This window comes from Conger conger, chromosome 1 (genome assembly GCF_963514075.1).
Source record: "Conger conger chromosome 1, fConCon1.1, whole genome shotgun sequence".
NCBI classification, from domain to species: domain Eukaryota; kingdom Metazoa; phylum Chordata; class Actinopteri; order Anguilliformes; family Congridae; genus Conger; species Conger conger.
This window is the reverse complement of record NC_083760.1, coordinates 71566657-71580935: the sequence shown is the minus strand read 5'-3', so window position 1 is coordinate 71580935 and position 14279 is coordinate 71566657. Positions and strand designations below refer to the sequence as shown.

The 14279-nt window shown below is 40.3% G+C and overlaps 2 protein-coding genes across 2 annotated transcripts; one reads left to right on the top strand and one right to left on the bottom strand.

Moving 5' to 3' along the window:
* ankmy2a (ankyrin repeat and MYND domain containing 2a) lies at positions 1–8815 on the top strand. The gene is made up of 10 exons (XM_061244980.1): positions 1–238; positions 1102–1166; positions 2321–2459; positions 2552–2650; positions 3650–3810; positions 4534–4748; positions 5334–5469; positions 5715–5843; positions 5985–6114; positions 6578–8815. Exons 1-10 carry the CDS (start codon positions 172–174, stop codon positions 6703–6705), a joined length of 1269 nt encoding a protein of 422 aa, XP_061100964.1. The 5' UTR covers positions 1–171; the 3' UTR covers positions 6706–8815.
* On the bottom strand, positions 7832–10888 carry LOC133105688 (leucine-rich repeat-containing protein 72). Its single transcript, XM_061216014.1, has 7 exons — positions 10838–10888; positions 10648–10721; positions 10475–10544; positions 10038–10119; positions 9612–9725; positions 8917–8979; positions 7832–8494 (listed from the first exon to the last, which is right to left on the bottom strand). The coding sequence occupies exons 1-7, from the start codon at positions 10847–10849 to the stop codon at positions 8322–8324; spliced, it is 588 nt and encodes a 195-aa protein (XP_061071998.1). The 5' UTR covers positions 10850–10888; the 3' UTR covers positions 7832–8321.
* Between the last annotated feature and the right edge of the window lie 3391 nt (positions 10889–14279).

Here is a 14279-nt window from a genome sequence, read left to right as displayed (position 1 = left end):
TTCAGTTTTTCTACGGTCTATGGTTGAACCGGTGGCATACGGGGAGGTTGGGGATAACGCTGTTTTATGCAGCCCTCTCAGCTGAGTTAGCTAGCTAATATTTTCTAATAATTATCGCAACCTGAATAATAAATAAATAAAAATAAAAGGCAAGTCAACGGACGGCGCACCATGACTTCTCCAAAAAAGGGAGACCTTTCCGTCGCTGAGAAGGAGTTATTTCAAGTTATAGCAGCAGGTAATATTATTGTCCAACGTAAGTTAGCCCTAGGTTAGCAAGTTAACGTTAGCTACCCAGCAAAATAAATGCTAGCTAATTATTATATAGCTCGCTACTATCTAGCTGTGTTGTCTACCTGATTCGCAATGTATTTGTATTTTGTCGTAATACGTCTCGTGGAACTGACACATTGCTAAGTTTGGTTATTCAGAAATGGTTATCATAGACAACCTGGCTAACTAACTTCAACCAACGCCGAAAGGCCGTGCCATGCGCGGCATGAGCTCGTGCATTGCCATTCACGCTTGCTTGTTGACACATTTCGGTGTCTTTGATTTAGCGGCGATAATTGTTTGGCAACTCCACTTTAAACATCTTACGCTAATGTTACTATGAGCTTGCTTGTCTGTTAGCTAGCTAACACCGGTAGCATTCATACGTTCTAACATAAATGAGTTACCATGTCAGAATTCTTCAGGGACTAGCTAGCTACCTAGCTGACTGGCTAGCTAATCTTTAGCTACTACATTCAGTGAGTAAATTCAATTAACATTGAGCGTACTGCCGGATGACGTTGGCAATACTGCCTACACTATTTGACATTGTGTGTATTTTGTGATTTTGTGATTGGCGAGATAGTTTTTATGGATAATGATAATTAATTGGCTACATTTTTGACTAACACCTGTCTGGCTTGCTAATCAGTGTTGACAGCAGGTTGTCCAGCTCTAGCTAGATATCTGAAAAAAAGTTATGGCATTGAATGCTTAACAGTCCTTTGCTGACAAGATAATTAGCTAGCTAGCTGGGTATTCACTCTTAGATCGGTCCCCTAGTGATCTATCTCACCAGGTTCATGTTGGGATTTGTGTTTTCATTAGGGAATGTCCAGGAAGCTTCAAGGTTACTTGGATGCAAGGATGTGCGAGTGAATTGCTTGGATGAGGTAAGAATGAAGTTTTAACAAATATAGGCTTCATTTTAATTCAGGTGCAATGGTGCATAATAAAACGGCAATGCTTAATGTTGTCAGTTTCGTTTAAACTGCCACATCGTGCAAACAGTGATTTATTGTTGTGTGAGGTCACTGTGAGGATAGTACCTAAGGGGTGGTTAAGTATTCTCACTGTTAGAATGGAATAATTACTGATATAAATGCTGTCTCTGTAATGGGCAAAATAAATATGTACCTTCTCGTCATGTTTTATGTGCATATATTACTTTGTATGGTTACCCTGTTATGTAATTGCTAGCTGCCTGTTGTGTAACTCAACCAATGCATACAGCTATGTTTTCTTTTGTGCTGTGGACATATGGCTAAGACGTGAAAGACTTAAAGGCTAAGTGATAGCACTTAAAGGCTGACTATAATGACAAGGAACCACTAGATGTAGCATGCAGGTTTTCTTAGGTGCGTTTTTGTAAGGGAGCAGAATTCAATAGTCTTTCCTGTCAAAATCAGATGTGGCTGGTTTTCCTGTGGATTATTACCTTCTGTCTGCTTGTTGTTCCCTGGAAAAGTATCATTGTCTGTTTTTTTTTCTATAGCATTGCTTCAAATTTCATCATGGAACAAAAAAGTATACACCAATCGGCCTCAACATTAAAACCACCTGCTTAAACTGTATAAACTTGTTTGTAAACACTTAATATTTCATTATATGGTATGTGTGCCATAAGCAGATGATCATAAGTGAATTGCATTCAAAAGTGTATTCTGTAAATGAAAATGGAAATCTTGTAAGCTCATTGCGGTGGGGGGGCGGTGCATTGTTTTGTTCTTTAAATATCTCTGTATGTACTGGTGTTTCTGATCACGTTTGTCCTAACAGGTGCTCCAGGACCTGTACAATTTTTCACATTTAAAAAAGATAACCACCCTCCATGTTTCGGGTGGTCTTTATTGTGTTTGGTCCACAGACCATACACACGTATATTTTTATGGCCTGTGGGCCAAATTCAGGTCAGCTGCCTCACCAAAGTGTGCTGCAGCTGGACTGAATCCCGGTTTTGCACCTACAACCCTGTGGTGGGACACTCAGCAGCGTAACAGGACGGTTCCTCTCCCTCTCTCATGTCCGCCTGCTCTGCTCTTCTCAGTACGGGATGACGCCCCTCATGCATGCCGCGTACAAGGGCAAGGCCGATATGTGCAAACTGCTGCTGCAGCACGGGGCTGACGTCAACTGCAACGAGCACGAGCACGGCTACACGGCCCTCATGTTCGCCGGGCTCTCAGGTACGTCTCCAAGCCCCGGGAGTACACAAGTGTCCCGTCAGAGTTGGGCTGTGGGTTTCTGACAATGCAGCGCTTTCCCTATTGGCCTGCAGGGAAGACTGACATCACCTGGATGATGCTGGACGCCGGGGCCGAGACGGACGTGGTGAACTCTGTTGGTCGGACTGCAGCTCAGATGGCGGCGTTTGTGGGTAAGAGGTGCCTGTGATGCAGTGCAGGGGTGATGAGGGAGCTAGCCTTTCCATTCAGTGTGGAGGGCCAACAGCTGCAAGCCATTTTGTCTGACACTGGTCATTCATATATGCTAAATTGTGCCATTTAGCAATTATTTTTTAATATTTGATGGCACCACTTGGTTTATGTCTTTCAAACATCAAAGACTTTGGTTACAAGCACCTACAAGGAAAATTAAGACAAATAGATAATTTATGAAAAAAAAATTCAATGCCAAATTTGCAAAGTTAGGTCTGGTATGAAAATTACAGTTCAAACAGGACCTCATTTTATAAGTGACAGTCTGCACTTCAACCTCATTGTCATTGTATCCTTTCAAACTCAAAGTGCTAGAGTACAGAACAAAAAAGAAATATATATATATATATATATATATATATATATGTCACTGTCCAATGAATTATGGTGCTGACTATCTCTTTACATTTAGGTGTTTTTAAAATATTAGTAACTAGGAGTGCAACGATACATCATTCCGGATCAATGGATCGATTCAAACCCAACTATCCGATCCAGTCAATACAACTTGCAAAAATCGATCCATATCACAATGAATCATAGCTAAGAATTTTTTCAATTGTCAATTACCTTACACCAGCTTGCTCTCTTGCAACACTGTCGTCAGTGTTTGCCTTTTCATTTATGCCTTCTGTTAAACCTGATGTCTGGTTCTTACAGTCTGAACCTCATTTTGTTTGTATGTGTATGTTGTAAGAGGTTTGTATTAGCTGGATCATATACACTCAGTGAGCACTTTATTAGGTATTTATTAGACTTATTTTTTTAGACTTAAGTCTCCTGCTGCTGTAGCCTATCCCCTTGAGTACAGTGCATCCATAAATTAGTAAAATCAAGTCTAATGAATTTCTAATCTAATCTAAATTTAAAAAACAAAAAAGTACCTTCCAGTGCTGAACCATCACTCACTCTTAACATTTGATGGGTCTCTCTGGCAGGCCAGCATGACTGTGTGACAGTGATCAATAACTTCTTCTCCCGAGCAAGACTGGAGTACTACACAAAGCCTCAGGGCCTGGAGAAGGAGCCCAAACTACCTCCCAAACTGGCTGGACCTCTGCACAAGATCATAATGAGCACTAACCTTAACCCTGTCAAGGTACTGCTTCTGACACAACGCCTGCCTCATTCTGTTCCCTGTGTTATATAACTGTGGAACACCCCATTTCATTCTGTTCCCCTTGTTTTATGAGTGTTGGCACAGCCTCTATTATTCTGTTCCCTGTGTTATATCACTGAGGAACAGTCTTGTCTCATTCTGTTCCCTGTGTTATATCACTGTGGAACAGCCTGTTTCATTCTGTTCCCTGTGTTATATCAGTATGGAACAGCCCGTCTCATTCTGTTCCCTGTGTTATTTCACTGAGGAACAGCCTGTCTCATTCTGTTCCCTGTGTTATATCACTGTGGAACAGCGCGTTTCATTCTGTTCCCTGTGTTATATCAGTATGGAACAGCCTGTCTCATTCTGTTCCCTGTGTTATATCGCTGTGGAACAGCCCGTTTCATTCTGTTCCCTGTGTTATATCAGTATGGAACAGCGCGTTTCATTCTGTTCCCTGTGTTATATCAGTATGGAACAGCCCATGTCATTCTGTCCCTGATTTCAGTGTGGCAAAATTCTGTCCCTTTTTCTCAGATATTGAATGGATGATTGGTGACGTGTTTTCTCTCCGCTTTCTTCTCTTCTTGTTTGCACCTCCTCTCTTTCTTCCATTTGCTCTCACTCTCACCCCTTCCGTCTGTATCACCCCTTCTCTATCTCTCACTTCCACTCTCTCCATCTCTCTCCCTCCCCTCTGTCTGTTTGCCTTTGTCTCAGATGGTGATGTTGGTGAAGGACAACCCCCTGTTAGTAGATGTGGAGGCTTTAGAGAAGTGCTTCAGGGTGATGGACCTGATCTGTGAGAAGTGCGTGAAGCAGCAGGACATGAACGAGGTGCTGGCCATGAAGATGCACTACATCAGCTGCGTCCTGCAGAAATGCCAGGCCTTCCTCCAGGAGCGGGAGGACAAACTGGACGGACTCATTAAAAGGTCTGTTCAGTAGCGCAGCCATAACCAGTTCTCCAGCCTGTTCCCATTTACATTTAATATGCAAATATCACCGCTAGTTCTTTTATTTTATTATTTAAACTGTTCGGCGAGTGTACTGCATATGAGTCCCACTGTCTAATTTGCATACAGAATAAACTTTCCTGCCGCGGTGGCTAAAGTAACGGACCTTGGTGCAGGCATCAGTTTGTTGCAGTTGCACACCGAGGACCGGGGTTTGCATCCCGGTTGTGCCAAAACCCGAGGTTGGCCGGCTCGGGTGGGGAGAGGGACCCAGCAGGGGCTGTAGGATCGCCGTACGCTGTAGAGCCCTGATTGCACTTGTCTCAGAGTCACAGCCACGGGAACCTGAGAGATGATGCGGCTTGTAGAGGCGTTCTCTCCGAATCCTGAGTCTCGGGAATCCTGGGCCATTGCAGTGTATCCACAGCAACCAGATTGGGAGAAAATGGGAAAAAAAAAAGAATAAGCTTCCCTTCTGAATATGCTTGCAGAGAATTGGCTCCATTATAATAGTTATTTATGTCTTGGTGATGAGTGTAAATAAATGGTCTTTTCCTCCGCCAGCCTGCTGAAAGGGCGCGACAGCGATGGCTTTCTCCAGTACCAGGAGAAGTTTATCCGCGAGTGCATCCGCAAGTTTCCATATTGTGATGCCACTTTGCTCCAGCAGCTGGTTCGAAGTATTGCACCCGTAGAGATTGTGAGTTTTGCTCTCTATATTGTATTGAATGTAGGGGTGTGTGCATTTTCAAGTGTAATCATCCATTTTCCCCTACATGTTGGTGTAGAATGTCATTTCCTGGCCTGAAATAGGGGCGAAAAAATATTATTTAGTCTTTGATAGTCTGGCGGGTCTCGGAAATATTGTCTTTCATATTTAGAGGCAAGGCCTGGTGGTTTTTGTGAACAGGGCACGAGGTTTCCACCCTTTCCTCCTTTTATCAGGGTAATGACCCCACAGCCTTCTCAGTGCTGACCCAGGCCATCACGGGCCAGGTGGGCTTCATGGACGCCGAGTTCTGCACCACCTGTGGAGAAAAGGGGGCAGAGAAGAGGTGCTCCATCTGCAAAATGGTACGGCACCGCTCTGACACCGACTACACGCTTCCGTAGACACCATTCAGACTCTGTACACAACGGAGTGTAATTAGCAGAGAGAAGAATTAACATTGATAAGAACTTTAGCGATTGACCTGCCACCATTTGTGCTTCCAGGTGATTTACTGTGACCAAGCCTGCCAAAAGCTACACTGGTTCACACACAAGAAGGTCTGCAAGAAACTGAAGGAGCAGAGGGAGAATCAGGATGCGGAGTCGGCCAAACTGATGGAAGAAGAGCAGAATGGTAGGGAATACGGCGTGAGGTCAGGATGTTGTTCTGAGAGACAATGGGACACTTTTTATAGCCCTTTCTTTCTAATGATCTCACCTAATTTATTTAGGTATATACTTGCTGCTATATACTGCAGCTTTTATCAAGGGTGACTTGCAGTGTTTGCATACAAGTCATTAATAAAGCTAGGTACTGCATGTTTCAGGCTCCATAGAAAATGAGTTTCATTTTTTAATTTTGAGGTTTAGAATTATGGTTGATAATGCTTTGGTTTTTGAGTGCAAATTTGATAGTATTTGAAGGTGCAGGCATTCTTTGGCAGTATGTGAGTATGTTGGTGAGTATAATGGATTTCATAACCTTTGAAAGCCTGTTGAAATGCACTGTACGAATAGATTAGAATAGAAGGGTTTGACAATGTGTTTGTTTGTACGTGGCTTTGCTGTTGTCACATGAGTCGTATTTCTCTCTCCAGCCAAAGACAGTGCGGCAGTAGAAGACGCAACTACCTCCATTCAGGATCTCTCTGTGGGACAGGGGGAAGATTCACCCTCTGGCTCATCCCACCTCCAGGCTGATCCCCAATCAGCCAATCAGGTTTAAATCCAGTAAAATGGAGACTGAGGCTCACTAATCCCCACACACCTGTGTGATCGTAGCCCTGTGGAGGATGATTGGCCTGCTCTAAACAGCAGAACTATCCAGTTTGCTGGGTCTCACAGCTGACAAGACACCTTGAAACGTCCAGGCTGTTGCATATTGTGGGGAACATGGCGAGGGTCATGGGATGGGAAATTGGCACAAAGCATTGCAACTCACCCACATATGAAGGAATGTGTGAGTCACAGAGAATGAACATTGTCTCTGCTCAGCCATTCTGCTTTACTTTGTTTTCCACATTAGTGGCTTACAGGATTATACATCTGGCCAATAATTTAGGTATCTTCACTGTGTTTGTTTGGTATTGGCTGCTGAACTGAGTGCATTTAGATACATTTTTCAATGTAAATTCGGCTGGTTACCTGAATGTGGTTTGTGCTTTTTTCAACACCCTGTTCTGTGGGTTCCTGAGGGACCATGGCAGTTCCCTGGCCATTTTTGCAGGTAGACTGTGTTTACAGGTTCTTGAATAGATGTAAAGGTGACTTTAAAACATGGAGAAAATGATTAGATACCCAATCGTGTAGCCCAAAGTGAAAGCTAATGCTTATTTTCAGCTGCCATTCATTCCAAAATTTCTCATTTTGGCTGAATCATAATTGACAATCCAGTCACACACTGGCACAAAAGTATACAGCTACACTCTACTGGTCAAATGTTTTAGTAACTCCATTCAATTTTCAAGCAATCCGATAAAAATGTATTTTTAAAGAAATTATAAAATAAATATAAAAAAAAGAACATGAACCTTAGATTATTCAAAATAGCCCTAAAAAGTTCAGAGCACTAAAGTCTACTAAAAAGTTTGACCGGTAGTGTACATCCATGACTTTGGAATTCTGTACTGTAGATTTGGAAATGTGTAACATTACATTATTAGACAATCATGATCAATGTACTTAACTGTGCAGATGTCTCTGGTGACTGGCCATTCTTAATTATAGCATTGGAAAATATTTAATATGTGGATATTAAATGACCAATAAAAAAGATTTATAGTTTATTGTGGAGCTTTTATTTTTTTTGATGTTGATTACTTTTTTATTTTATTTATTTGGAAGGAGGGTAGTGTAATTCCTTTTCTGTTTTCAGGAGGGCTGGATTGGGTTCAAGCAGACAGTATAATGCACAAGCCACATGTGCTACATATGTAGTGAATTATGTGCTTCTTCTCCTGGTTATCTGTGTGTTATTGCCTCTGGCAGTGATTCATTCACCTAGCAGAAACCACCCTTCATGCCCTCGTCCATACACCATGGACGACGTTTTTTCTCATAGTTTATACTGGAGGATAACACAGAAGGCTGAAGCAGTTGAGGTTGAGTACCTTGTAGAAGGATGCTAATGCAGGTCCCTGCTGGTGAACAGAGCCTGTAATCTATTTACAAGCCATTTTAATCTGCATCATGAAGGGAAAAACTATAACAATGGCATACATGCTAATAAAGAATCCCTTGCACCAGACTTCATGCAAAACTTAAAAACTTACGTTGATGACAATTTTTTATACGCAAAAAGGTTGTGGTTTGTTTTTGGCTGATGTTCTTGCCGGCTGCATATTATCCATGTATGACTGTGTCTCCACCTGATGCTCCGGCTCTTTCCATTTGGAAAGAAGTTCCGGTCAGCGGAGCAGCTTCTGCCCGCCGCCCAAAGGCCAGAGACTGTCGGACACGGTGTCTCTCTGGGCAGTACTGCTGAAACGCTGCAGTCCTCTCCTCCTGCTTCACCTCTTAAACACAAGAAGCCCATCGTTTCGAACCTGGTCTCCACAGTTCATATACTCTCATAGTACAATATACCCCTAGCCAGCTATATAATATATAATTCATTTGTACCTTTGTGGCTTGGAAAACATAATCATTTGTGCCCAAAGAGACCATTACTGTACTTATAGGGTACATTTGGGAAATGTGGTCCTTGAACAAAAATCTGTATTTTTGTGAGTGTATAATGCATATAATGTATAATATAGCCATGTTTAAAGTTTCATTTTACAAAGACGTTTGCGATACAACCTTGTTTCATTAAAGTTCATACTATATATACATGACCTAAGCAGTCAATTATTGAAGATAAGTTGACTTTTAAATTACTGAAGGTGCATTGCAATATTTTCATTTCATAACTTCTTTTTACATGTAAAAAACATACCTTTTCTATCCAGCATTTTAACCGATGGCAAATGATGGACCACATAGTGGTGATATTGAGGCTCTAACGTGAGAGGGTTCAGGAAAAAACCTGGAAATAAACAGACAATCTTGATGGTACTGTCGGCATGTTATATACAGTTTGCGTTATATATTGGCTGCATATTTGTTCAGTAGACCTGATCAACACTACAATTTAACATCTTGATATTTTGTACCACCTTAGTAAGATTAAGATTAATTACTTAATCTTGTTGATCTTGCTATTAGAATCTTACTCTACAAGGATGAATCTTCAAGAGCAACTTCAGGTGAGGCTGCAAACTAATAGTCAATAGCAACTCAATTCTGGAATGTGTGCAAACAAGAATTCAAATCCACAACTCAGTTTGAGTCCAGCAGACTGAATATGAATTCACTCAGCTGTTGTGATGTGAACTGAAAACATTTTCGCACTCAAAGGCTCATGAAGTATGACACATTCACTGGTACTGAGTCTCTGTCAGACCCCCATTAACACTGATCACCGCGTCTCTGACAGACCCTCGTTAACACTGATCACTGAGTCTCTGACAGACCCTCGTTAACACTGATCACTGAGCCTGTGACAGACCCTCGTTAACACTGATCACTGAGTCTGTGACAGACCCTCTCTGACACTGGTCACTGACTGGACCTGATTGCTGGGTCACTCACTGACAGTATGGAGGCACTGCATTCTCTTCAGCTCTCTTACTGACTCCTCTAGCCTCCTCAGCTCATTGTTGTGCAATGATAGAATCTTCAGGCAGGTCAGGTGACCTAAGGCTCCTGTGTATGAAGATGTAGTAACAAGACAGAACATAAATGGTATGTATTTCTAGATATTACACACCAAAATACATGTTCACACTGTTTCAATTTTGTTTAAATGGTGCCAAAACAAATTCACATTCATTATGAATTGAATTGCCAAAACAATCCCCTCCTTCTCCACCTCAGTTGATGTGGCTGCCGTGTGTGACACGCTGTTTTATAATTATGATTATGATTATTATTGTGATGATGATGATTATTATTATTATTATTATTATTATTATTATTATTATTATTATGCAACTACTTTTATCTTGTGTACTGTACCTGAGATAGAGGTAAGTGCATTGTTCTGCAGGTAAAGTTCAGTCAGGCAGCAACTGACGGCCAGGCAGGAAATATGCTTTATCTGAATCATTCAATGGACATGATATTACCAGGTATGATATTAATTTCAATTAAACTGATTACAGTTCAGCATCTGACAAACTGATAAAATGATGATTTCCATAAAAGAGAAATAGGCCTATGTTATAAAAACCTTTTACATTTGGCAGTACAATTAGGCCTACACTAAGACTTTAAACTATTTCTTCAAAACACTGACCCACGAAGCAAATGTAGCTAATAGCCTGCTGTGAAGGGACTATGCAGAAACACGTGTACCCTCTCTTAAAAAAAAAAAAAGCGTTTTCTTTTTTTATATACATATTTTTCGTATAATTCACAAAGAATGTGTTTGGTTGCTGAGCATTAATGCACACCTTATTGTTGTTCACCCATAAGCGTCTCAGCATTGGAAATCTTGACAAATCAGGGATAGAGACGATTCCCCTTCCATTAAAAAAACATGTTTAGTTTTCTATCATATGTAGCTATTTCACATCCAAATTCTGTAAATGTGTTGAAACGCAAATGAGGTAGATACTTGACTTACTTCTTGGCCAGGTAAAGTTGACTGACATCGATATTTCTTTTAATGCCGCACCTTTGTAGAATGTCACTGATCTCCTATAAAAATATGACGTTACTTATTGTTAACATTGTATGCTACGCAAGACCATGCATTGCTTTTGAGGCTACATTTCAGGACATAACTTGAACAGCAAATCTACCCGCATCCCTACCTTCCATTCCATTCTTTCCGGCTCCTGACTTCAGTGCTGTTACTAAGAAACGGCACACTTACAAACACCAATATGAACTTGGGCGTGGTTGCATAAGCGTGTTTATTGGTTGGGGAGGTTGTCACATTTTCACAATAAATAGGCCTGTAGGCCTATTAAATTCGTGGTAAATACACATGATTTAATGGCAGCCGTTCACAGTACTGAAGCAACTTTATCTCAGTTATTTGCTGCTATGTCTGTAATACCATGCGGAATTACTTGGTAATTACTTAACTCTGCTGTTTGAACATATTTTAATTTTAATTAAATGTACGCAACGCAATATGCTAGGAAAGATGATATAATAAATAATAATCGGCTATGAAAAGTAATATTTACAGTATCTGAACGCTGTAGTGATAACTTATCGCTAGAGGGCAGGCTTTCTCTTTTCAAAGTTCAGTGGCATTTTTGGTCGTGGCCATACCGATGGTGACACGCACACACACGACACACGACGACGCAGACCTACTTGATTTCATAAAGTAAAATCTTATCGTTTTGTTTTATTGTGCTGATACCATAACCACGACACAGTGGACTGGTGAAGTCTGTCTCTCAAGGAAAGGTGCATTGAGATCTTGATACCATGATGATTCATGAGTAATATTTAGCAAAATACACGAAAATACACGTATATCTGTATGCAAATCAATTATGCATGCTTATGCAGCAAGCACTATGAATAAAGCTGACATCATAATCATTGAACATAGTCATACCTGGAAAAATGTAGGTGGGGAAGTAGGGGTGACTATAAGTTGGGTTGTAAAACTGCTCAACATCACACATTTTCCTGAGAACAAATGCAAAACAAACAAACAAGCAAGCAAATAAATAAGAAATGTATAAGCCTGTTGAAAAACTGATTTATTGTACAATTTATAAGATGTATCATTTATTATATATACAGAGATAGAAAGACTAAGGATAACTGAGATATTGAAGTAAATGACCCACTAAAACAGTGACAGCAAAAGAGGGTTCTTATTTATGAATGGAAAAGGGACCCATTGTTTGGACTTCCTCTTACAGTACACTTCCTTTGGGATTCAAAAGATGCTCTATACCTTTATGCTATATTTTTTTCACAGCTTTGTTCTTGATATATGGTCCCTTTGTCCCAAACAGGTCCCCCGGCTCCACCTGCAGTATCCACAGGAGGGTCCTTCCTGGTAATGAACACGCTCCTGTCATGTTGCTTGTCAATATATTAATAACTCATGATCTCTTCATTTCTCACTGTATTATCTCACTCTCTCTAGGTCTATATGTCACTGCCATTATGGCCAACGAGCACATAAAAAGAGTTATCTCGGCTTTCTGCTTTTTTGAGAAGTAAAAAAAAAAAATGCTGTATCATATGTACAGCTCTGATATTCCTCTTTCTTAAACCCAGCACCTAGACATCTATGCATCAAAAAGCCTCTCCATCCATGTTTGCCACCCCTGTCTCTAGGGACCCCAAGTGGTTTCCTTTTCCTTTTTTTCGGAAGTGAGGTAGACGAGTTACACAGCCTCTTGAGAAATAAAAGATAAAGTCTTTTTCACAATGTTCTACCCAGATTCAAGCAGATTCATTTTCATATGAATTCTGGTATATTTTTCAAGTAATGGACAATTCTTGGCTAAAGTACGAGAAAAGCTGAATTCTTTGTTCATTCTGTCTACAGCAGAGATATTGCAAAATCTAACTCCACTTACTCCAGATTTCAGCCCCAGTGCACAGTTTACATTGTGCTAGGGCCAAGAGATCGATTTCTCACTTACAGCAGTATAAATCCAGCAAACCAAACAATATGTCTGATAGAGTTACACCTGTTCTTGTTATGAGGGTATGGCTTTGAAGTAACTGATCTTGGATGTTCATTCTGGAAAATAAACTTTGAACACTCTGTAAACACCCCCCCCCCCCCGTGTTTTACATGGATTTATTTGTTCACATACACACTGCTGTGTTTTAAATAGATTTATTTCATCATGCACACACTGCTGTGTTTTGCATGGATTTATTTCATCACATACACACTGCTGTGTTTTACATGGATTTATTTGATCACGTACACACTACTGTGTTTTACATGGATTTATTTCATCACATACACACTGCTGTGTTTTACATGGATTTATTTCATCACGTACACACTACTGTGTTTTACATGGATTTATTTGATCACATACACACTGCTGTGTTTAAATAGATTTATTTCATCACGTACACACTGCTGTGTTTTAAATGGATTTATTTCATCACGTACATACTGCTGTGTTTTACATGGATTTATTTAATCACATACACACTGCTGTTTTTATATTTATTTATTTAATCACTTATTGATTGTGTATTGTCTGTCAGGTTTAAATACCTAGCAGATCTGACCTCCACGTGCAATGACTGCACTTAAGTGTAACGGCAGAATGCACATGCATGAAAATGTTATACTGGAGTGCACTGATTTGGGACATTGTTTATCCAGTATAACCACAACACAGAACTGTATGCCTTCATGTTCTGGCCTATAGCTTGAGCAAAACTAAATATAAGCGAGTAGGCAATATGGTAACCCAAGAATTACCCTTCAGCACAGCACGAGTGAAGATGCATACTCATGAAACTGAATGAATACCAAGCTTATCCACTGGTTCAAAAATAAGAAAATACACATGTATGTGTGTATATGCATGCATGCACAGGTGTGTCTTTGATAAAATATCAAATAAAACAGTGGAAATGACTACATTAACCTTTATTCTAAGAAAACACAAGTTATGGCGCATGTGCGCAATTAGTTTGAAATTAAACAATTTTGTTTGGGGCTAATTGCCTCAGTTTGAACTCAATAACTTCAGACAGCACATACATTCTCATTCTCAGAGACAGAAATAATATGGGACGAATGAAAAAGCATTAGCTTCAGTTCTCAAGATAGGCTTGCCAATATTTTGGAACCATTATTCGCAGACAATTTGTCAATATACAATGTAGACTATCTAAAACATAGGCTATCAATTGCTACTATTTTAAAGACCGCATGTGGCCCAATTAACCATGCAAATTAGGAAAATAATTACAATGTAAAGGTTCAGTTAAATGTTACTAACGGCTTTTTAATGAATTCGATGTCATACTACTTAAAATACATTTGCATTATAATTTCACTAGCGTACAATATGTAGCCTACAGTATTATTTGTCGTCACTCTACCTATCCGGAACATGAAAGGTAGCGGTCACAGTGTAGCTATCGGTATAGAGAGCGTGGGGCGTGGCGATGCTCATCCAGTTACGCCCACGTCTCAATTTGAAACTTTCCATGGTCGGCACTAGGGCAGTTGCCAAAATAAGAGGCGGGTATATAAAAGTCTCAGAGAAAGGTATCATTGCACCTCCGCCACAGAGA